Source organism: Opisthocomus hoazin, chromosome 1 (assembly GCF_030867145.1).
Source record: "Opisthocomus hoazin isolate bOpiHoa1 chromosome 1, bOpiHoa1.hap1, whole genome shotgun sequence".
Lineage (NCBI taxonomy): Eukaryota > Metazoa > Chordata > Aves > Opisthocomiformes > Opisthocomidae > Opisthocomus > Opisthocomus hoazin.
The window spans coordinates 109,731,949-109,748,463 of NC_134414.1; the positions used below are offsets into that span (position 1 = coordinate 109,731,949).

The 16,515-nt window shown below is 39.2% G+C and overlaps 1 protein-coding gene across 3 annotated transcripts in view; it reads right to left on the minus strand.

Annotated features, from left to right (window-relative positions):
• Positions 1–16,515, minus strand: part of MAP3K7CL (MAP3K7 C-terminal like) — a 54,324-nt gene that overhangs the window by 28,479 nt on the left and 9,330 nt on the right. The window contains exons 2-5 of one of the 3 annotated variants that reach the window (XM_075446387.1): positions 10,189–10,310; positions 2,812–2,957; positions 2,549–2,609; positions 2,186–2,294 (exon numbers count right to left, since the gene is read on the minus strand). In XM_075446387.1, coding sequence (XP_075302502.1) covers positions 2,186–2,294; positions 2,549–2,566 — 127 coding nt within the window. In that variant the 5' untranslated portion in view covers positions 2,567–2,609; positions 2,812–2,957; positions 10,189–10,310. Of the gene's footprint in view, positions 1–1,487; positions 1,544–2,185; positions 2,295–2,548; positions 2,610–2,811; positions 2,958–5,152; positions 5,537–10,188; positions 10,311–16,515 lie in introns of those variants that run through there. The other 2 variants (XM_009933349.2, XM_075446614.1) reach the window with 2 other exon arrangements.

Sequence of the window (16,515 nt, forward strand, 5' to 3'; positions counted from 1 at the left end):
GGAAAAACTTCAGTCAGACAGACTCCCTCACCACTTAGCCAGGGTGAAGAACTTTTTGTATATACCCAAGCAGTACATGAGCTTCACCTGATGCTTTACTACAACACCTACAGCAGGTAACTCCTGTTTGAACTGAAAACAAATATCCTTGTCAAGGAGAAAAAAAGATTAAAGAAATATATAAAAAAGCAGGAAATAAAAGCCAAATATGGAATACCTAAAGGTTTATCTGTTAAATGTTTTTGCATCTCATCTTCAAAAAAAAGAATTAAATACTGATTTGTACTCTCTTGATTCAACTGTGGTTTGCTGGAAATTTTCAAACCTGAAAAAAGTTTGTTTCCTTAATGTGTTCTATTAAACTTATAAAATATAAATATGTAAAATATAATAACCATGTTCAGGCTTACCACTAAAAGCAAGAGCAGAAGTCTTGTGACATGGTAAAACAGTATGCTGGTTTAGACCTCCTGGTAGCCCCCAAGGGAATACAATGCAGAGGAGAACACAGCACTCACTTTACTGGTTGCTATTTAGTTTTATCAGTACTCACAGGGATTCTGGATTGCATACTGCAGAAACACTTGTATATATGCAATAAAGAACTGAAAATTATGGAAAAGTTTAACAAAATGTATCAGAAAAATACCTTTCTGTAATTGAGTTTATTTCTCTAAACGTTAAGAGGAAGGCTGGAATTATTAGCAGGATAGAAAAGTAAAAAATAAAATATGATGCAATGTTAAGGAAGCTAGGCTTCCTGCCTTTCATGTCCTCTTCTTCCAAGCTATTCACAACCTTGTCATTTCCTACTGCCGTCTCTTGTCACAAACCACTCTACCCTCTTTGACTTTCCCATGGTCTCAGCTTTCCCTGACTTGTTTTCAGTGTCTCACATAAGCATTCTTTTTCCATAATTTGTAAGAGCACTCCTCTTTCTTTTACACCACTCTTCGAGACCTACCTTTGCCATAATTCCTGTAAGAAATTTACCATGTTACTATGTCTTGAGATATGAGAATGATTCCTTATTACTTTCTGTAATAAAAATGTAGTTACCAGATTCTTTTAGTTTATGACAAAAGGGCACGTAAATAGCTACATGTGCTTCTTTATATTCCTTGTCCCAGTCTTTCTGTGTCACCTTTTTGAGCTGAAAGTTATGTGCAATAATATATGAAGAAGTTTGCTTTTAAATTCCCTTGCTTAGGGAATGAGATTCTATTTCAGGCTGATAGCTGCAAATTAATATTACACAACAATTAGCTAGGAAAGATAGTGCATATTCTAAAATATTTTTAAAATGAGAAAATTGTATTCAAGCTGAGACTCTATTCACACAAAGCTCAGGAAGCGGCTTCACACATTATCCTACAATGCACACTGTCCCATAAAGCCCTCATCAGCAGTGGGTTTCAGTTATCATTATCAGAGATCCTTATATTTCATGCCATAAACACATATCAACCCTGACTCCAGGCACTCACCTTTAGCAACACTACAGCAAGCTTTTTGGGGGATGCTTCCCAGCTTCCGATTTACTTCATTTCATTCTGACTTATACTGTTTGGCAACAGCTCTCTAGACCTTAATAATATTTAAGGTGCAAACTAAAAATACTTGTCTATTCCAAAGGTCAAAGGGTCCATGTATGTACAGGGCATGTTAGGGGAAATAAATGCTCATTCATCACTACCTAGCAGGATAAACGTCAATGAAATTTCTGCTGCTTTCTCAGGGAACATGCCATGTGGGGCATCTGTTTCCTGAGACCTTTCACCAAACTGGGCACGTGCGGCACCTTCCAACCTTTCTGCTGAAGGGAAAGTCTCTTCCTGCTCTAGCCTCAGCCTCAGTAGAAAATGTCCTTTTACTTCTCTTGTGTTAAAATTCCTTAAAATCAGACATACTGCATATGCAAGTAAATTTGACAGTTAATCACAAGTATATTCCACAAACAACCGAAAGAAAGCTAAAATCTAAACTGTCAGGAGTTTTAGTCTAACAAAATTGTTAATGGAAACATTAAAAGTTATCAGACAGGAAAACCGATCGCATACTATCACTCAGGAAAAAAATCCACCCAGAACACTGGATTTCATCTGATATTGTAAACACTGGTAAGAACATGTAAAATTTAAAAGCAATTATTTCATTGTGGTTTACTCCATAAATGAAACTGTACCTGGGGAGTCACTCAGGCTGAAGGCAATTCGTACTGGCTTATCAGCAGGTACCCTGGCGGTGGTGATCATGTGGGCACTTGAGTCAATGCTTTTACTTGTTTGTTCCAGCTGCAATAATACAAACAATATATTTATTACAGAGCATGTGACACCATTCAACAAATGAGTTTCAATGCTTTTCATGCATTCACAGCTACCTTTCCCATTCTAGCTAAGCAACGTTTAGAATCAAAGTCAAGGGAGCTCCATTTCACTTGTCCACTTAAAAAGGATTTAAGTGAAATTCAGTGCAGACACTGCCTTTCTTTTGTTATTTACAGATTAGAAAGAACGATGGCAAAGGAAGCTTCCCCTCTCCTCACCTGCTTGCTCCCCGCCATTGCCCCTTCAGCAAGCCTTGACTCGTGGCAATGCTGCCTGGTTCTGAAGGTGAAGAAGGAAGAAGGGGTGGGGAGTTGAGAGTAACACGACCCCAAGCCTGCCATGTGATTGGAAACGTGCACACCACTCCACACGTTGTCAATGAGGAGGCACCCGTCCTCCTGCCTTCCACCCATACTCCCCCAGTCAAACCGTGCCGGATAGTCACCCACTTCATCGTCAGAAAGTCACTGGGTCTCCAAACCTTGGTGATGATTCTTCAGTGGAGCTCTGTGCAGATGGAGAGGTCTGTCTGCATGGGTTTGACTCCCAGATTGGGACCTTATTCAGTCCTCGGTCTTTCTTCTGAGACCACCAACTCCAAAAAGTGGTTTATACTGAGGTGAAACCCTGTCCATTAAGAAAACTGCTGGTTCATTTCAAGCAGGGCACTAAAGAATTGTTGAGCAATGAAAGAATTAGCTACTACTGATCTGTAATGGTACCATCAAAGCATCTCTGATCACCCAAAAGTTGCACTCAGAGCTCTACCATGCATAAGAGCCTTTTGAATGAGCAGTTTTGGTTAAACTCGATTAAACAGCCGAACGCAAACTTAATCTCCTTGTATACCTAGCACAAAGCTTCTGAAATTCACAGATATCAATCTTCTGATTAGCCCCGTGTGTGGAGAACATGAAGTCAGTGGGAATTCATGCATGCAAAAGATCTGCCCATAAAGAAATTATTTTAGGACTGAAGACTATGCCATCCAGAGCGCATTGTATCCACACCAACTATGTGGACAATTATGACAGTAGCTTTTAAATAACCATAAAAATGCCCCAGTCAATTAGATGCCAAATTCTTCAGGAAAATACAATTAATTTAGTAAAAGTTGTATCACAGTCAGTAGGCAACACGGCATTTAGCTAGCGAAAACAAAAGACAGTTTCCTAAGCCCATAGTCTTGCAGTTTTTCAGTAAAGCAGCTATTGTATTGCACAGAAACCCCAACAACTCATTCTGATTTACACTTAATTATTTGGCAGTCTCAGAAAGTCAATAGAACAGAACAATATTTCTGGATTATAATCTTCCTCACTGATGCACAAGTGAATCAAATTCTTCCCTGGCATCACTGCCTTGCAATCAGTGGAAAAGTATCAAATTTGCATTTGGTCCATTGATTTCAGGATTTCTTTTTTATTTGCCTTGTCTGTCTTAATATTTAGTTAGCAGACTGATGCAGTTACTCCACAGCAATGCTGCACAAGAAATTGTTATTTGAAGTGCATAAACTTTTCTTAAAATAACAACAAATATTCTAAAACCATTACTTTGAATAAATCTCATTTGGAGCTGGGAGTGTCTCTTTCTACTAACACACAAAGAAAGGATATCACAGATTGTTCTTTATTGCCCATTACTAACAATGAAGACATACAAAAATTGAACTGATATCTATTGGGCAGATAGAAAGAAAAGTCAACTAAAATGCTGCAGTGTATGTTTTTGGGCTCGGGAAAAGATCCCTGGAATCAACTGAAATATTCCATTTTTAAGTGCATTGCATTAGACTAAGTAACTTTTACCTTTGGAACGTTATTGATCTCTTTTTTTCCCCCCAGACCTTCCCTTTATAAGAAACGTCTGAGACATCTCATTGTTTTTAAACAAAACAACAGAACTACTAATCCAAAATTCTTTGTCATATTTCCCTTCCATACCTCCCAATACAAGGTAAAGCAAAAAAAAAAAAAAAAACAAAAACAAAGAACCAAAAAACCACAAAACAGAAGAGATTTTAAATGACAAGTACATCCTTGAAACAAGGCTATTCATCTTTCTGTGTTGGTGGTGTACATTCCCCTGACATCTGCTTACTATCTCAAGTGGTCTTCCATGTAAGAGTACACTTAACGTTTTATATCATAGCCTATGAAATTAAAATGATGCATTCTGCTAGAGGTTTTTAAATTGCCATAACAACATTGCTAGGAGTAAATCTGTTGTCTTATCCCAGTCACCTACTCTGTGGTCTCCAATGCCTTTAAATTACCTCCTTTATCCACCTACTATGTGAGGGCAAAAATCAATACCCCCTTAATAAGCAATGGTGAATTCTATCATAATACCAAGGAGTGTTTTCATTTTACTCCAATCCACAAAACAAATCTCATCTTTATACACAGCAATTACCCTGCTATCTTTTTTTATTATAGATATTGCATTTATCCTTTCATTCCTTTTTGCGCGGAATCTTCAAGCTTTTCATCACAAAAAGCAATCAAAGGGAACAGAGAGGGATGGAAGCAGCCTGTGTGCAGATGAGGTGATGCAGGAGACACGCAGACCAACTGCCCCCAGCTCCCCACCTGCTTTCTGCCTGCAGGAAGAACAACGTCTCTGCAGACAGAGATGAGGGTGAGTGGGCAACCTGGAATTTAACAAGATTTAATGAGCAGCTCCCTTCTTCACAACAATTGCCCATAGAACTGGCTGCTGTTTCTCCATAAAAAATCTGCAGCAGAACTCAGATTAAGTGCTGTTACAGCTCTATCTATTTAGTTCAGTTTTCACACCTGTTGCCTTACCTCACTTACTGGAGTGTCTGCACTTGTATAATCCAGGGCCAGCCACTGCCTTGGCTTCTCGTTGCCTTTATGGAGTAAAGCTTCAATAAAAGAAAAGGCTGCACCTGCTGCATAGCAACAAGCTGACAAGGTCTGAGAAGCTGAGACAGCTGTCAGGGCAACATGCTGCTACCTGCACTTCCCATAGGCTTTGCTGTCCCAAAAGATCACTCTTTTCCGCTTTTCTCCACAATTCTGCCTTTCCTTCCTCTCCTTGCCAGTGACGAGGGATTACGATGCTGTCACGCTTCAGGGAGGAAAAAATCCTTCTGTCACAGGCATTATTAAGCAGCAAACTGTGGCGAGCCCAAGATTTTTAATTCATTAGTCCTGGCAAACCTAAAATACAAACAGACTTGCTTCATAGGACAGGAATGTTTTCAGCATGACCCAATCAGTGTCTGTGTCTATTCCAGCAAACTGGCAAAGATAGCATGACTCCAGTCAGCAAAAATGTCTGCGGCTCCAATCAGCTTGGGCTGCCACTGCCAGCTTGGACGGGCTACAAGCGAACTATCAAATGATAGCAGCGACTATCAAAGCTAACAACAAGGGATGGGCTTGGCGCGTTAGGCTAGCTCCGTGTTGGCTTGGGTCAAGCTGGGCTTGTCTAACAGCAGACGATGGCCCTGCGCTTCTGAGGAGGCAACGGGCAGATTTCAGAATGTGCACGCTGTGAAAGCAGAGGTATTTATAGAGGAGCGGGCGATGGCAGTGATAGCTGAAGCTGACTAAGTCAGAGATTTGACTGAACTCAGAGGACTTCCTAGTGCGATTTCAGATAGCGTTTGTCAGTTTTGAAACCACAGGCATGCAATTAATAGATAAATCTTGAAGTATCACAAGAGAGATTAATTTCTTTAGCTTAAACTTTTATTTTGTGTAGCTGTGTCATGCACATGTATTGCCTACATGACTTCTCTGATTGACTGCTATCAATCACAGTCATTAGAACAAATGGAGAAAAATGGAGAACAATTATGGAATGATTATACAGAATATCTTTATACTTATTGTCCTGTGCCTGAAAAGGGGGTTCTCCTTCTGTTATAATTTGAACTGTATTTTGAAGGTGTATTCTATCTTTTAAAATTCCAAACAGAAAAGGTTTATCTAACTTAGATCTCCTGTACAGGGACAGTGCTAGTTTCTCTTAGCTCAGCTGAGAGATAGAGAGGTTGCGGGACAAATAGAGATGTGAAGGTCTGAAGTCAAATTTTCATCCTTCCTCACCCTCTCACCTTCTGGCCCTAGCCCAGGATTGATCTAATTAGTGCAAACCTCAGGAAGCCAGCAGTTGCCCTTGTGGCCTCAGAAGACCTTTTTCATACTTTGAAATGACTAAACTGCAAAGATATTCTACCCACACTGCCTTTCCCCCAGCAGTGACCTGGGAGGGTATCAGACAGCCACACCATTAGTTAGGTATCTGGTGAGGCCGTCTTTTTAACTGCAGTGTGATTTCAGAGCAGGCTATGGGCTCTGCCCCAAAGAGTTACTGAAAAGCGGGACTGCACCTCTGACTACACTGACCATTTTCTCTTCTCTTGATGTGTTTCTGAAAAGACTGAGTGTTCCTCCCTACGGATTTCCTTTGGAAGGGGAGGGAGAGAGACTTGTCTCTGATCACAACCATTACTGCAAATAATGTTCTACAGCTCAATACCATCAGCAGTTGATATTGATCTCCAGCTCCAGGTCCAATTATTGTGAAAGCATTTGTTTGAAGATACAGAATATTCTGGCTCCAGTGAAATCACTAAAAATATCCTGCTTCAGTTTCCGTGGAGCCAGGGTTTCCCCCAAATCATAAGATCCTCTTTCGCTTTGTGTGGACAGAAGGTACTTAGATGGTGTGAGTGCCTTCATTACTTACCATTACAGTAAAGCCTAAAAAAGCCTCACTACATAAAATCTTAAGACGTGGGAAATCTTCAGTAGCCATGACAGCAAGGGTCTCGGACAGAAATGATGGCTGAATAGCCCAGGGGTAGTTTTTCCACATGGATCCTACACTCCACAGTTCCAGACTGACACTTCATTCGTACTCAGTTGAAATAGTATGTGCATTTGCAAATTGAGTTCATAATAATTTTATGTTTTATACCCATTGTATACATATTTTTTAAATGTCAGTGTTTCTGGTTAAATATGTATTATTATACACACTTTACAACAGAAGGTGGAATCACTTGCACTTCACTTAATGAGCACACTCCTTAGGGCTGTGCTGCTCCCGAAAGCTATGAATCATGTGCTAAGATACCAAAACTGCACAAACCAAAAGCCCCCTGATTTGCATTTAAATATCAGTTCCGTGCTTTACACACAATGATTAGTCACCTGAAACTACTACTTTATGGAAGGTAGTGTATTTTTAAAATGTGAGAATATTATAGCATTTTGTATACAGAACATTAAATTTGAAGCATCAGATGAATTATTGGACTGTAACCATTTTTTCATCTGTTTATTATTGGGGCTGTGGTGCTAAAACCCCCAACAATATCGATTTAAACAGCACATTTTAAAAGGTTCTCTAAATTATTTTATAACAATAAACTAGGGAAGATCTCAATTTTAAAAAACAGGGAAATTGAACTCTAGAGTGCGTCCCTTCCATGACTTGCTCAAATTAATATTCAAAGGCATTGTACATTTTGGGTAGAGATAAATCCCACTTTGCTTATTCCCTAACTAGGTGACTAAAATCTGTGCATCTAAGACAATTACTCTCCCATTTATTGCAACACAAAAAAATACTTCTTTGTACCAGGCTGCACATAAACATTACAATCATCTCTGTGAAAATTACAGAATGCTGATAATTCCAGGTTTTTCGTGGAGGAGCACAGCCTGCCGTGTTTCATTTTCAGCATATTCTTAGTCATCAGATGCCTGGTACCCAAGCAAAATTCTTTCAATCCTGTATCACGTTATGAAATTGGTGATATGCTAGAAGAGAATATCGTGTTTTATTGATCAAAAACACCTTAAAGAAACACTCTAAATTAGGAACACTGGGACTTACTGATATTCAGTAGTAGAAACATGCATGCTTCTAACAATTTTTAGGACGAAGTATCAGTTTTTCTACTGATGTAAAAAAAGCCAATATCTGCTATCTAATAAAGCACCTGTTGCCTTCCCTTTTTTAGCTGTGCTACTTTCAATTCATCTCAGTTTCCTAGTATAAGCAGTATTTTAGTAGCATATGACCTCATTCATGCTAAAATGGTGTTTCACAGATTGCCAGTCACTATTTAAAAATACACTTTAAATATTCTAGCATATGGAAGATGTTCCAAGGAGAAATTTAATAAAAATAAAAACACTTTCCCTAAAACTGCACACAGAGCAAAATCTTCATTTTTTAGGTTCCTCTGAGTACAAACAGAATGCCATTTTCAACAATTTCTGATGAACCTATTTCCGCTGCCAAATTTGTTAAAAATCCCACTGTGGGAGGGATTTGGTCCCCTTTACTGACATTGGGGCTGATCAGCGTGAAGCTGCTCCATGCTATAAGGAGTTGATTTTGAAAGCATAAACATTGGTGAGTCACGTCCTTTAACTCCCCATTACCTGCAGAATTTCCAAGACCACTTGGATTGCATGGCTCAGAATTTGCCAAACATTAAAAGCTAGATGGTATAGTCCATTTGTCTGCCATGGTAATTGAATAAGTACTTTCACACTAGCCACAAAAATAGGATTTCTTTGTTGACCTTATATCTTCTTGAAGTCCATAAGGATAACCATTTCCAGTCTGCATGGAACTGGGCAGAGAACTCTTCTTTTCTACGGCAGCAGTTATCCTAGGTGAGATCAGAGCATCCAATGTAATGTCATAAAATCACAATATTCCCAGCCAGATATCCAGAACCAGAGAAGAATACTTCTTTCTTGTCTTTTGAATAATGGAAATGTATAGATCAAATATACATTATTTAGTTTTGTTGCACCTCACTCACAACCTAACATCCCAAGTCCTGACAACTGGAGCAGCCAACGGAGCACTTTGTTACTGTTCTTAGATACTACCTTCAGTGTCCTTGCCTAGGTAGTATTTTAACACAGGTAAAATAACATACTTTCCCTAAAGATCTATGCTCGTAAATGGCTGAACCCTATCAGATGAAATTAACTCATTAAAACCAGCATGAAACATACATTAAGAATTGACTTAAAAAATAGCATATGAGAAACTTTATAATTAATGGCAAATTGATATGCAATAGCTGAATTGACTTATCTAGGATCATACAGATCTAATGAAGGAGATATTGTTGCAGACAAATTAAAAAATATGCTCAGTCAATGTAATGTGGAATTACAGGTGTTGATTCAACAGTTTTTACACCTGCCTTAAGACCATCTGGAAATAACTGCGTCTTGAATCATTTGAAAGCCCGACTGGTGAAAATCTCCATCGCTTCCACAGCAAACTCTAGACAGAACTTGTGGGAAGCTAATTTTGCTGAGAGGAAGAAAACTGTAGCCTTTGAGATATGAAGCTGTCAAAGACCCTTGCATATCCTCTTGCATGGAAAACAAGATGAAAGCTGAAGTTGGAAATATTACAGAAAAGCCTCACTGTTGTCAGAAATTAGCAGGTGCAAATACGCTTTGCTCACATCGGCACAGAGACAGAAATAACCTTTAGAAACTAATTATGGGAAGCATGGTGGCATGTCATCTCAGCAGGGAATGATGGAGGGTATGGATTGACACTGTGCAGCAATTCACTGGGAGATCAGCAGCCGAATGTTCAAAGCTAGCATTGGCTAGCACTGGCTAACTGGAAACACCAGCACTTTCTCGCAAGCACTTAAACACAAATGCAGCAATTTTGCTTACCAATTGTACCACTAAACCACATCCAACTGTCGTAGGACAAAAAGATAATTCTCTCATATCTGTGTAAAAGCGGAGTAATTACTTTGTTTCAGTTGGACTTGCCCTTCCTTCAGGGAATGCTCAGCTTACCTTACTTAAGTACTTACCCGAAGAGGATACTATAAGACATGACAGCTTCACTTGCTGATGATGGCTGAGGTCATCATGCTCTCATAGATACACGCACAAGACTTCAAAGTCAGCACACATTTTTCATGAAGCTTTGCTGCTGTAAGGAAGAAATCAGCATTCAGAATGTGGTGAAATCCCCAGTAGCAGCTGGTATTCTGCCCATACTTGAAACCTTGCTGCTGATTCAGCACCGAAACTGCCTTAGTTAACAGTGCCAGTTGCAAACGTAGAGGAGAAGTTTAGAAACAATAAATGTTAGAATACTTATTAGCAAAAATTTTTCATTACTAAATGCAGCTTATAATAATCCAGGAAGTCATCACACCTCCTCTAGATATTTATTCTCCCTCCCTCCCTGAAGAGAAAACATGATATTATAACTAGCAAGAGCAGAGCAGACAGTTCAGCAGTGCAGTAGATGTATTAGGCATATGACTGTCACACAATGACAGGATGTGTGCGCGTGAATTTATCTTGTTCTATAGAATGAACTACACTAAAGAAGAAATCATTATGATTACAAAATCAAAAACTGTCAGACTTATGACCTGCCTGCCTATTTACAGTTGGTTTGGAACCCTTGTGCGTCTCTGAAATGGTCTTTAAATATGGATGTTCATGCCACTTTCCCCTGTGAACTCAAATTCAGCCAAAATTCCTTGTTCCAATGAAAGATATTATCTTTTTATAAGCTCAAAGATATTATCTTTCTATAAAGGCACACTAGAAAAAAGCAGAAAGATTTTGCTCTGGCAGATAAATTATACAAGACAATTTCAAAGGCCATCTTACCCAGGGACAGCTCCTGCCCAGACAACAAGACTCTACCAATTTTCTATTGGGACTCTGACACGACAAAATAGGGTAAGGACAGTAAATTGCTTCTTTTTCAAAGGGGGAAAAGAGCACTCAAAATTTTTTTCTTCCTAAATGATTATCCATGCCCCTGATGCTAACTGCAAGTGAAGGACCAAGCACTACTGTTTTGTCATTACTAATACCAAGCTCTTTCTCTTATCACAGCACTATAATACAGAAGAAGGATCTATTCTTGTGATCTAATGCACAGGACTAAGCCAGTGATATTAATACTCCAGAATATTCCCATATTAAGTCACTCACACAATACTGTTTAAGTGCAATACTGACAGGAGAAACTTGACATTAACTAATTAGCATTAGTCAAGATGACATATTGCTTCTAGAAATGACATAATATTGATATTACTCACAAGAAAGAAATGCTAATAGGCTCTGCCATCAGTTTCTCACAAAAAAAAAAAAAAAACAACAAACCCAAAATACCCAACTTTTTTTTTTATGATTTTGAGTTCTCCACATGGGAGAATTCCAACGGTTTTATCACCTAAACTGAAACATGTCTGCTACAGAATTTTTGAAAGATTGGAAGTAATGACTCCCAAGCATATTGGTTACCTTTGAAAACCTGTAATTCCAGACAACAGAGAATAAGCACTAATTTGTTAGTCACCTACATACACCCACTCTATATTGTGAATAGAAGCAGCCATTTACAGAGAGACCTGCTTTTCAATGCTGCCCCTTACAGGACACATTCGAGAAATTCATCCATCTCACGAAGAACCCCTGAACACAATACAAGGAGAACTGGATCTGGACAGTACAACGTTGCACCATTTGAAACCTATCGACTATTTTGATAATTACTGTTTGGCAGTGTAGCATATTAACGTAAAAAACTCCTTAATCATGGGTAATCAGGTAATTTCTTTAATAAGAAATTGCCTTTGTTACAGCAATTTTTGTCAAAAAGCAACCTTGATTCCCCATACAATGTTCAAGCAAGTCCCTAAAGACATCCTGGTTTCGATTTTATGATTTTCTTCACGTGGTCATACACCATAAACCAAGAACAAAATGATATCTCCAAACTAAACCTGTACTGAAGCTTTATTTCTTTATTCTTTTTTTTTTTAAAGGCCTGTTGGCAATACCAGCCAATTGTTTCAATGCCATGAACTATATGCAGGCTGCCATAGTTCCTGCTTGAGCTTTCTAAATCCTGATTCTCATGTGAGAGTGATAGGAATGCCACCTTCACAAGGAGGCAGCAGGGAACACTGATCTTTAAATTATCTGAATTACAGGCTCCTGATAAAAACATTTAAGATTCTCATCTTGCAAAATACAACATCTCTATCCATGTGTGAAGCTTCATCATGCTTTGAATGCCTTTCCTTTAGATAAGCAGTTAGATTTTAAGCTCTTGTAACTGTCCATTTCAGATGAAATGTTACGACACACAAGACTGCAGTCTCAAGCGGCCGCCAATGGCATCATAAGGAAAGCTGTCATATATGTGGGGTAGCACATACATTTTTAGGGGAAAATTGTACGCTCCAAGTTATAGTTCAGATGATCACCGTGTCTGCCACTTGAGTATCACAAGTCTTCAAACACAGTGCAAAATTAGAAAATTAGTACTGACATACCTAAAATGAAAATGACTCCCATTCCATTCACTTAGTTCCTATGGTTTTACAGCCATAAATAAAATGACAGTGGTTCAAAATGAACAAAACCAGCTATTATTAAAGCCCATAACTCTTGGAATGTTAAATCCAGTCATAGACTGCTGTTTACTAGAACCGGACAGTTTGTATTACCACAGCTTAGCAGTTGATGAAATTTCAATTTTAGAGCATTGCTTTCAAAATTTACAAAAAATATGGCATGTAGACATGACAGACTGCTTTTGAATTTTAAAAATGCAAAGAGTAAAAAAAAAAACTGTTTTAAATATTTGTTCTCTTAAACTTTTTTTACAAGCCATAATTTGCTGTAATAATTACAAAATAGTGAAAATTGAGAAACATTGTCTAATTTCACTTGCTGACGAAGCCCCTTTTTTTAAAGATCTGAATATCCAAACATTAGAAGGTTTTTGCTATTCGTCTTCACACTACCACTTCCAGATTTCACCATAACCTCACTTAAGCCTCCTAAAACCAAGAAATAGACACAAAAAGTTAAAGCAGTAGGTTCCTACGAGACTGTAAGATGTTATGCAGAGGATTCATTCTTTTCTCCAAGACTGCAGGGAGAAACATCAAAAGCACATATCTGGAATCCTTTAACGCAGCCAACTAGACATAGATGCACAACTGAAAACAACCTTTTCTTCAGAGCTGCTGAGCAGCCTGCAGGAAGGCTCCTGGGGCATTTGGAACCTTTTGGAACCACGTATCACACAACAGGAAAAAACACGAATCCCACTTGCTCTAAGAGTTCCCTTACTTTCACCCTGTTGATGTCCTGGGACAATTTATTGTAACTTCTAAGTCTGAACTTAGATTAACTGAATAAGCCACACTTTTATTAGTAACTTAACCTACATCATCAGTGGGTAAAATGACGATAATTTTTTTTTTTTTTTTTTTTTACAGTAAAAACACTGTACATGGCACCCTTAAAAGCATACGCTCTGTATTTCACTGTTTCAGCTTGGACTGTGATCCTAGTATGTAAAATCAATTATTATCTCTCAAATTCATAATCCTTTCCAAGTCTCATCAGAACAGAGCATTTTCTTTTGCAGTTCTCCTGTGCATGCTAGTGGTAACAGAAATTCAAGATCAAAGACAAATTGCTGGTTGGACTGTATTGCAGAGGACTGGAGGCATGGAGGTACAATGAAGTACCCCACCAGGTGTGAGAGTTCAAATTTCAGGGACTCTGAAAGCTTGAAAAGCAGGCATCAAACTGCTGATGAGAGCAAAGGGAGTTACATTTGTGTTTTCAAAAGCATCGTAAATGGAATCACACATTGCTGAATGACTGCTGTGGGTTCCAGGCTTTCCCAGAGATATCTTTCTGAACCCCACTCCACTGTACTTTTCTGAGCTCATGCACAAAGCAAGTCTAATTGCCATTATTTTATTTTATTGTTGAAGCAAACTAAGTTCAAATGAAGCAAAAATGTAGCAGTATGATTTGGAATCCTATACACCCTGTCTTCCACCACTCCTTTCTGCAAAGGTGGTATCTTCTGGGCCAACCTATCCAAAGCCTTGGTAAGCGATCAGACAAGACAATTGCTCTCCCAGAGTTTCTACAGGTATTGGGAACCTAGATGACTCCCTCCTAAACCCACGACATGCTGATGTTCAAAGGAAGAGAGTGGTCGTGTGGATTGCTGCCACATATTGTCCCACTTCAAGCACCAGTTTAATGTCTTCTGCTGTCTCTTTGCCAGCCAGCTGACAGCAAGGACATCTGTTAGTGTATCAAAATAACTGCTGTGATGCTGTAACGTATGTTTTGGACCATTTTCATGTAAGAGAACGATTAGCAGAGAATCTGTCGTGAACCTCACAAAATGGCTTACTGATGCCCATATTTTAGTCAATAGAACACAGAACTTGAACCATAAAGGTGCATAACAAACATTTAGACATTCACTTCACTGTAATATGTTAAAAAAATAGAAATTAAGGAGCTCAAATGCATCACAGACAAAATCTATTCTTTGCTAAGCAATGAACACCTAGCCTGCAGTTGGTAACATAAGGAATATTGACAATGAAAAGCAATTGGGAGACTCATCCTTCAAAGGCAAAAAAGGCAGAGATTGCTTTACCATTCAATTACTATTTCAAGAATCTTAACCCAAATACAGGGTTTGGAATTAAATCTGGCTGATAGCCAACAAGGAAAACTACTAATACTGCTGAGTCAGGGATGTGTTGTTGCCACCTTCACCTTGGAACTTCCATGTCTGGTAACATCCTTTTGCTTCCCTCAGCCTGGTTCTCTTGTTCTCATCTCACCCACTCATTGTGTAGTATGGGGATCAAACACTTAGCAAATACACACAAACCTGAGTGAACAAAGTAATGCAGTATTTTGGTAGCTTTATGTATCATCATAGCACAGTACAAACACTAGTTCCTGCGGATTAGACGTACATTAGGGTGATTTTCTTATTCAATAATCTTCAAGGACATTAACTTTTCTTTTGTTGTACACATCACAACACCAGTACATTCACAACTACCTGCTTCAAAGATGTTTATTAGAAAATATTCTCCACTTATTCTTTACATCTAAACTGTGTTGCATTGCTTCGATGATACTTTGGTAAATGTCCATAATAATTTTAGGCATTATATATCTGTTATTTTATTTTTCTTTACTGTGGAACTTAAATTGCAGTGGTATAGCCTTCAACTTAACAGGTTTATTAGGCAGTAGGTGATATGTCTACTGTTCAGACACGAGATCACACTTTTGGGATTTAGCATGCAATACCAGGAACAAGTGCCCTGCAGTAGTCCCAACTTCTAGCACTAATCCATTCCATGGGCTTTGGCCCTTACTACACTACAGCATGATTCCCTTAGTTGTAAAATGTGGTCTAGTGTCTCCTGCTTTGCAGAAGTGCACAGCACTTCTTCACTAACATTTCTTTAAACACTTCCAGAATCACATAGGAATGACTGTGCATTACTGTGCGAGCTATGATTCTTAGCTACAGCTAGGAAGGTTACACAGTGCGGAAACGAGGGCTGCAAAGGTGTCTTGGGAATTCTTTTGATTCACAACCAAGCACGGATTCAGGTCAATTGCCAAGCTGCTGGCACGCACACACGGGGCTGACAGAGCAGCCAGGAAATAACAGGACACACAGAAGTTCCCCAGGTCATGCTGGTGTGTCACGCTCTGCGCCGGAAGCCAGAAGGAGAGCGCTCTGCCGACCCTGGGCCCGACTCAGGGACAGGTGAGCCAGGAGACTCCCACTCACCTCAGTTCTGGAGAATGAGCACACTTCTCAGCAGGTATGCTCAGATGACACACAATTCAGAACCCTAAAAGTAGTCCCTACCTGAGAATGGGAAACATTTCAAAGTTTGTAGGGACTTGACCCAAGTCTTCCCAGCTATCTGGGCAGAGAAACAGTACTAAAAATTGGAAAACCCTCTGTCTTTGTCCTGAAGATCTAGTACTGTTTCAGACCATCCTTAGAAAACTCCACATTGGGCATCCAAGTCAAGGCATGACACAGTGAAGAAAGAAGACCACAGATCTCACTGGCCCAGGTGCCAACCAACAGAAGCTGTGGTCTTCATCTCAGAATCCTACCTATTTGGTGACATTTTTTTCTGCCTAGTGTCCACAGAGCTGAAACAAATGCAAATCAGGTGTGGTAGGAGATTGTTTCCAGGACTCTGCAGACAGCTGTCGTTTATTTTACTCTTCATGACTTCATTTGGGTGCTATTTCTGCAGAAGTCTCCAGCTATTCCAACCCCGAGCCTGCCA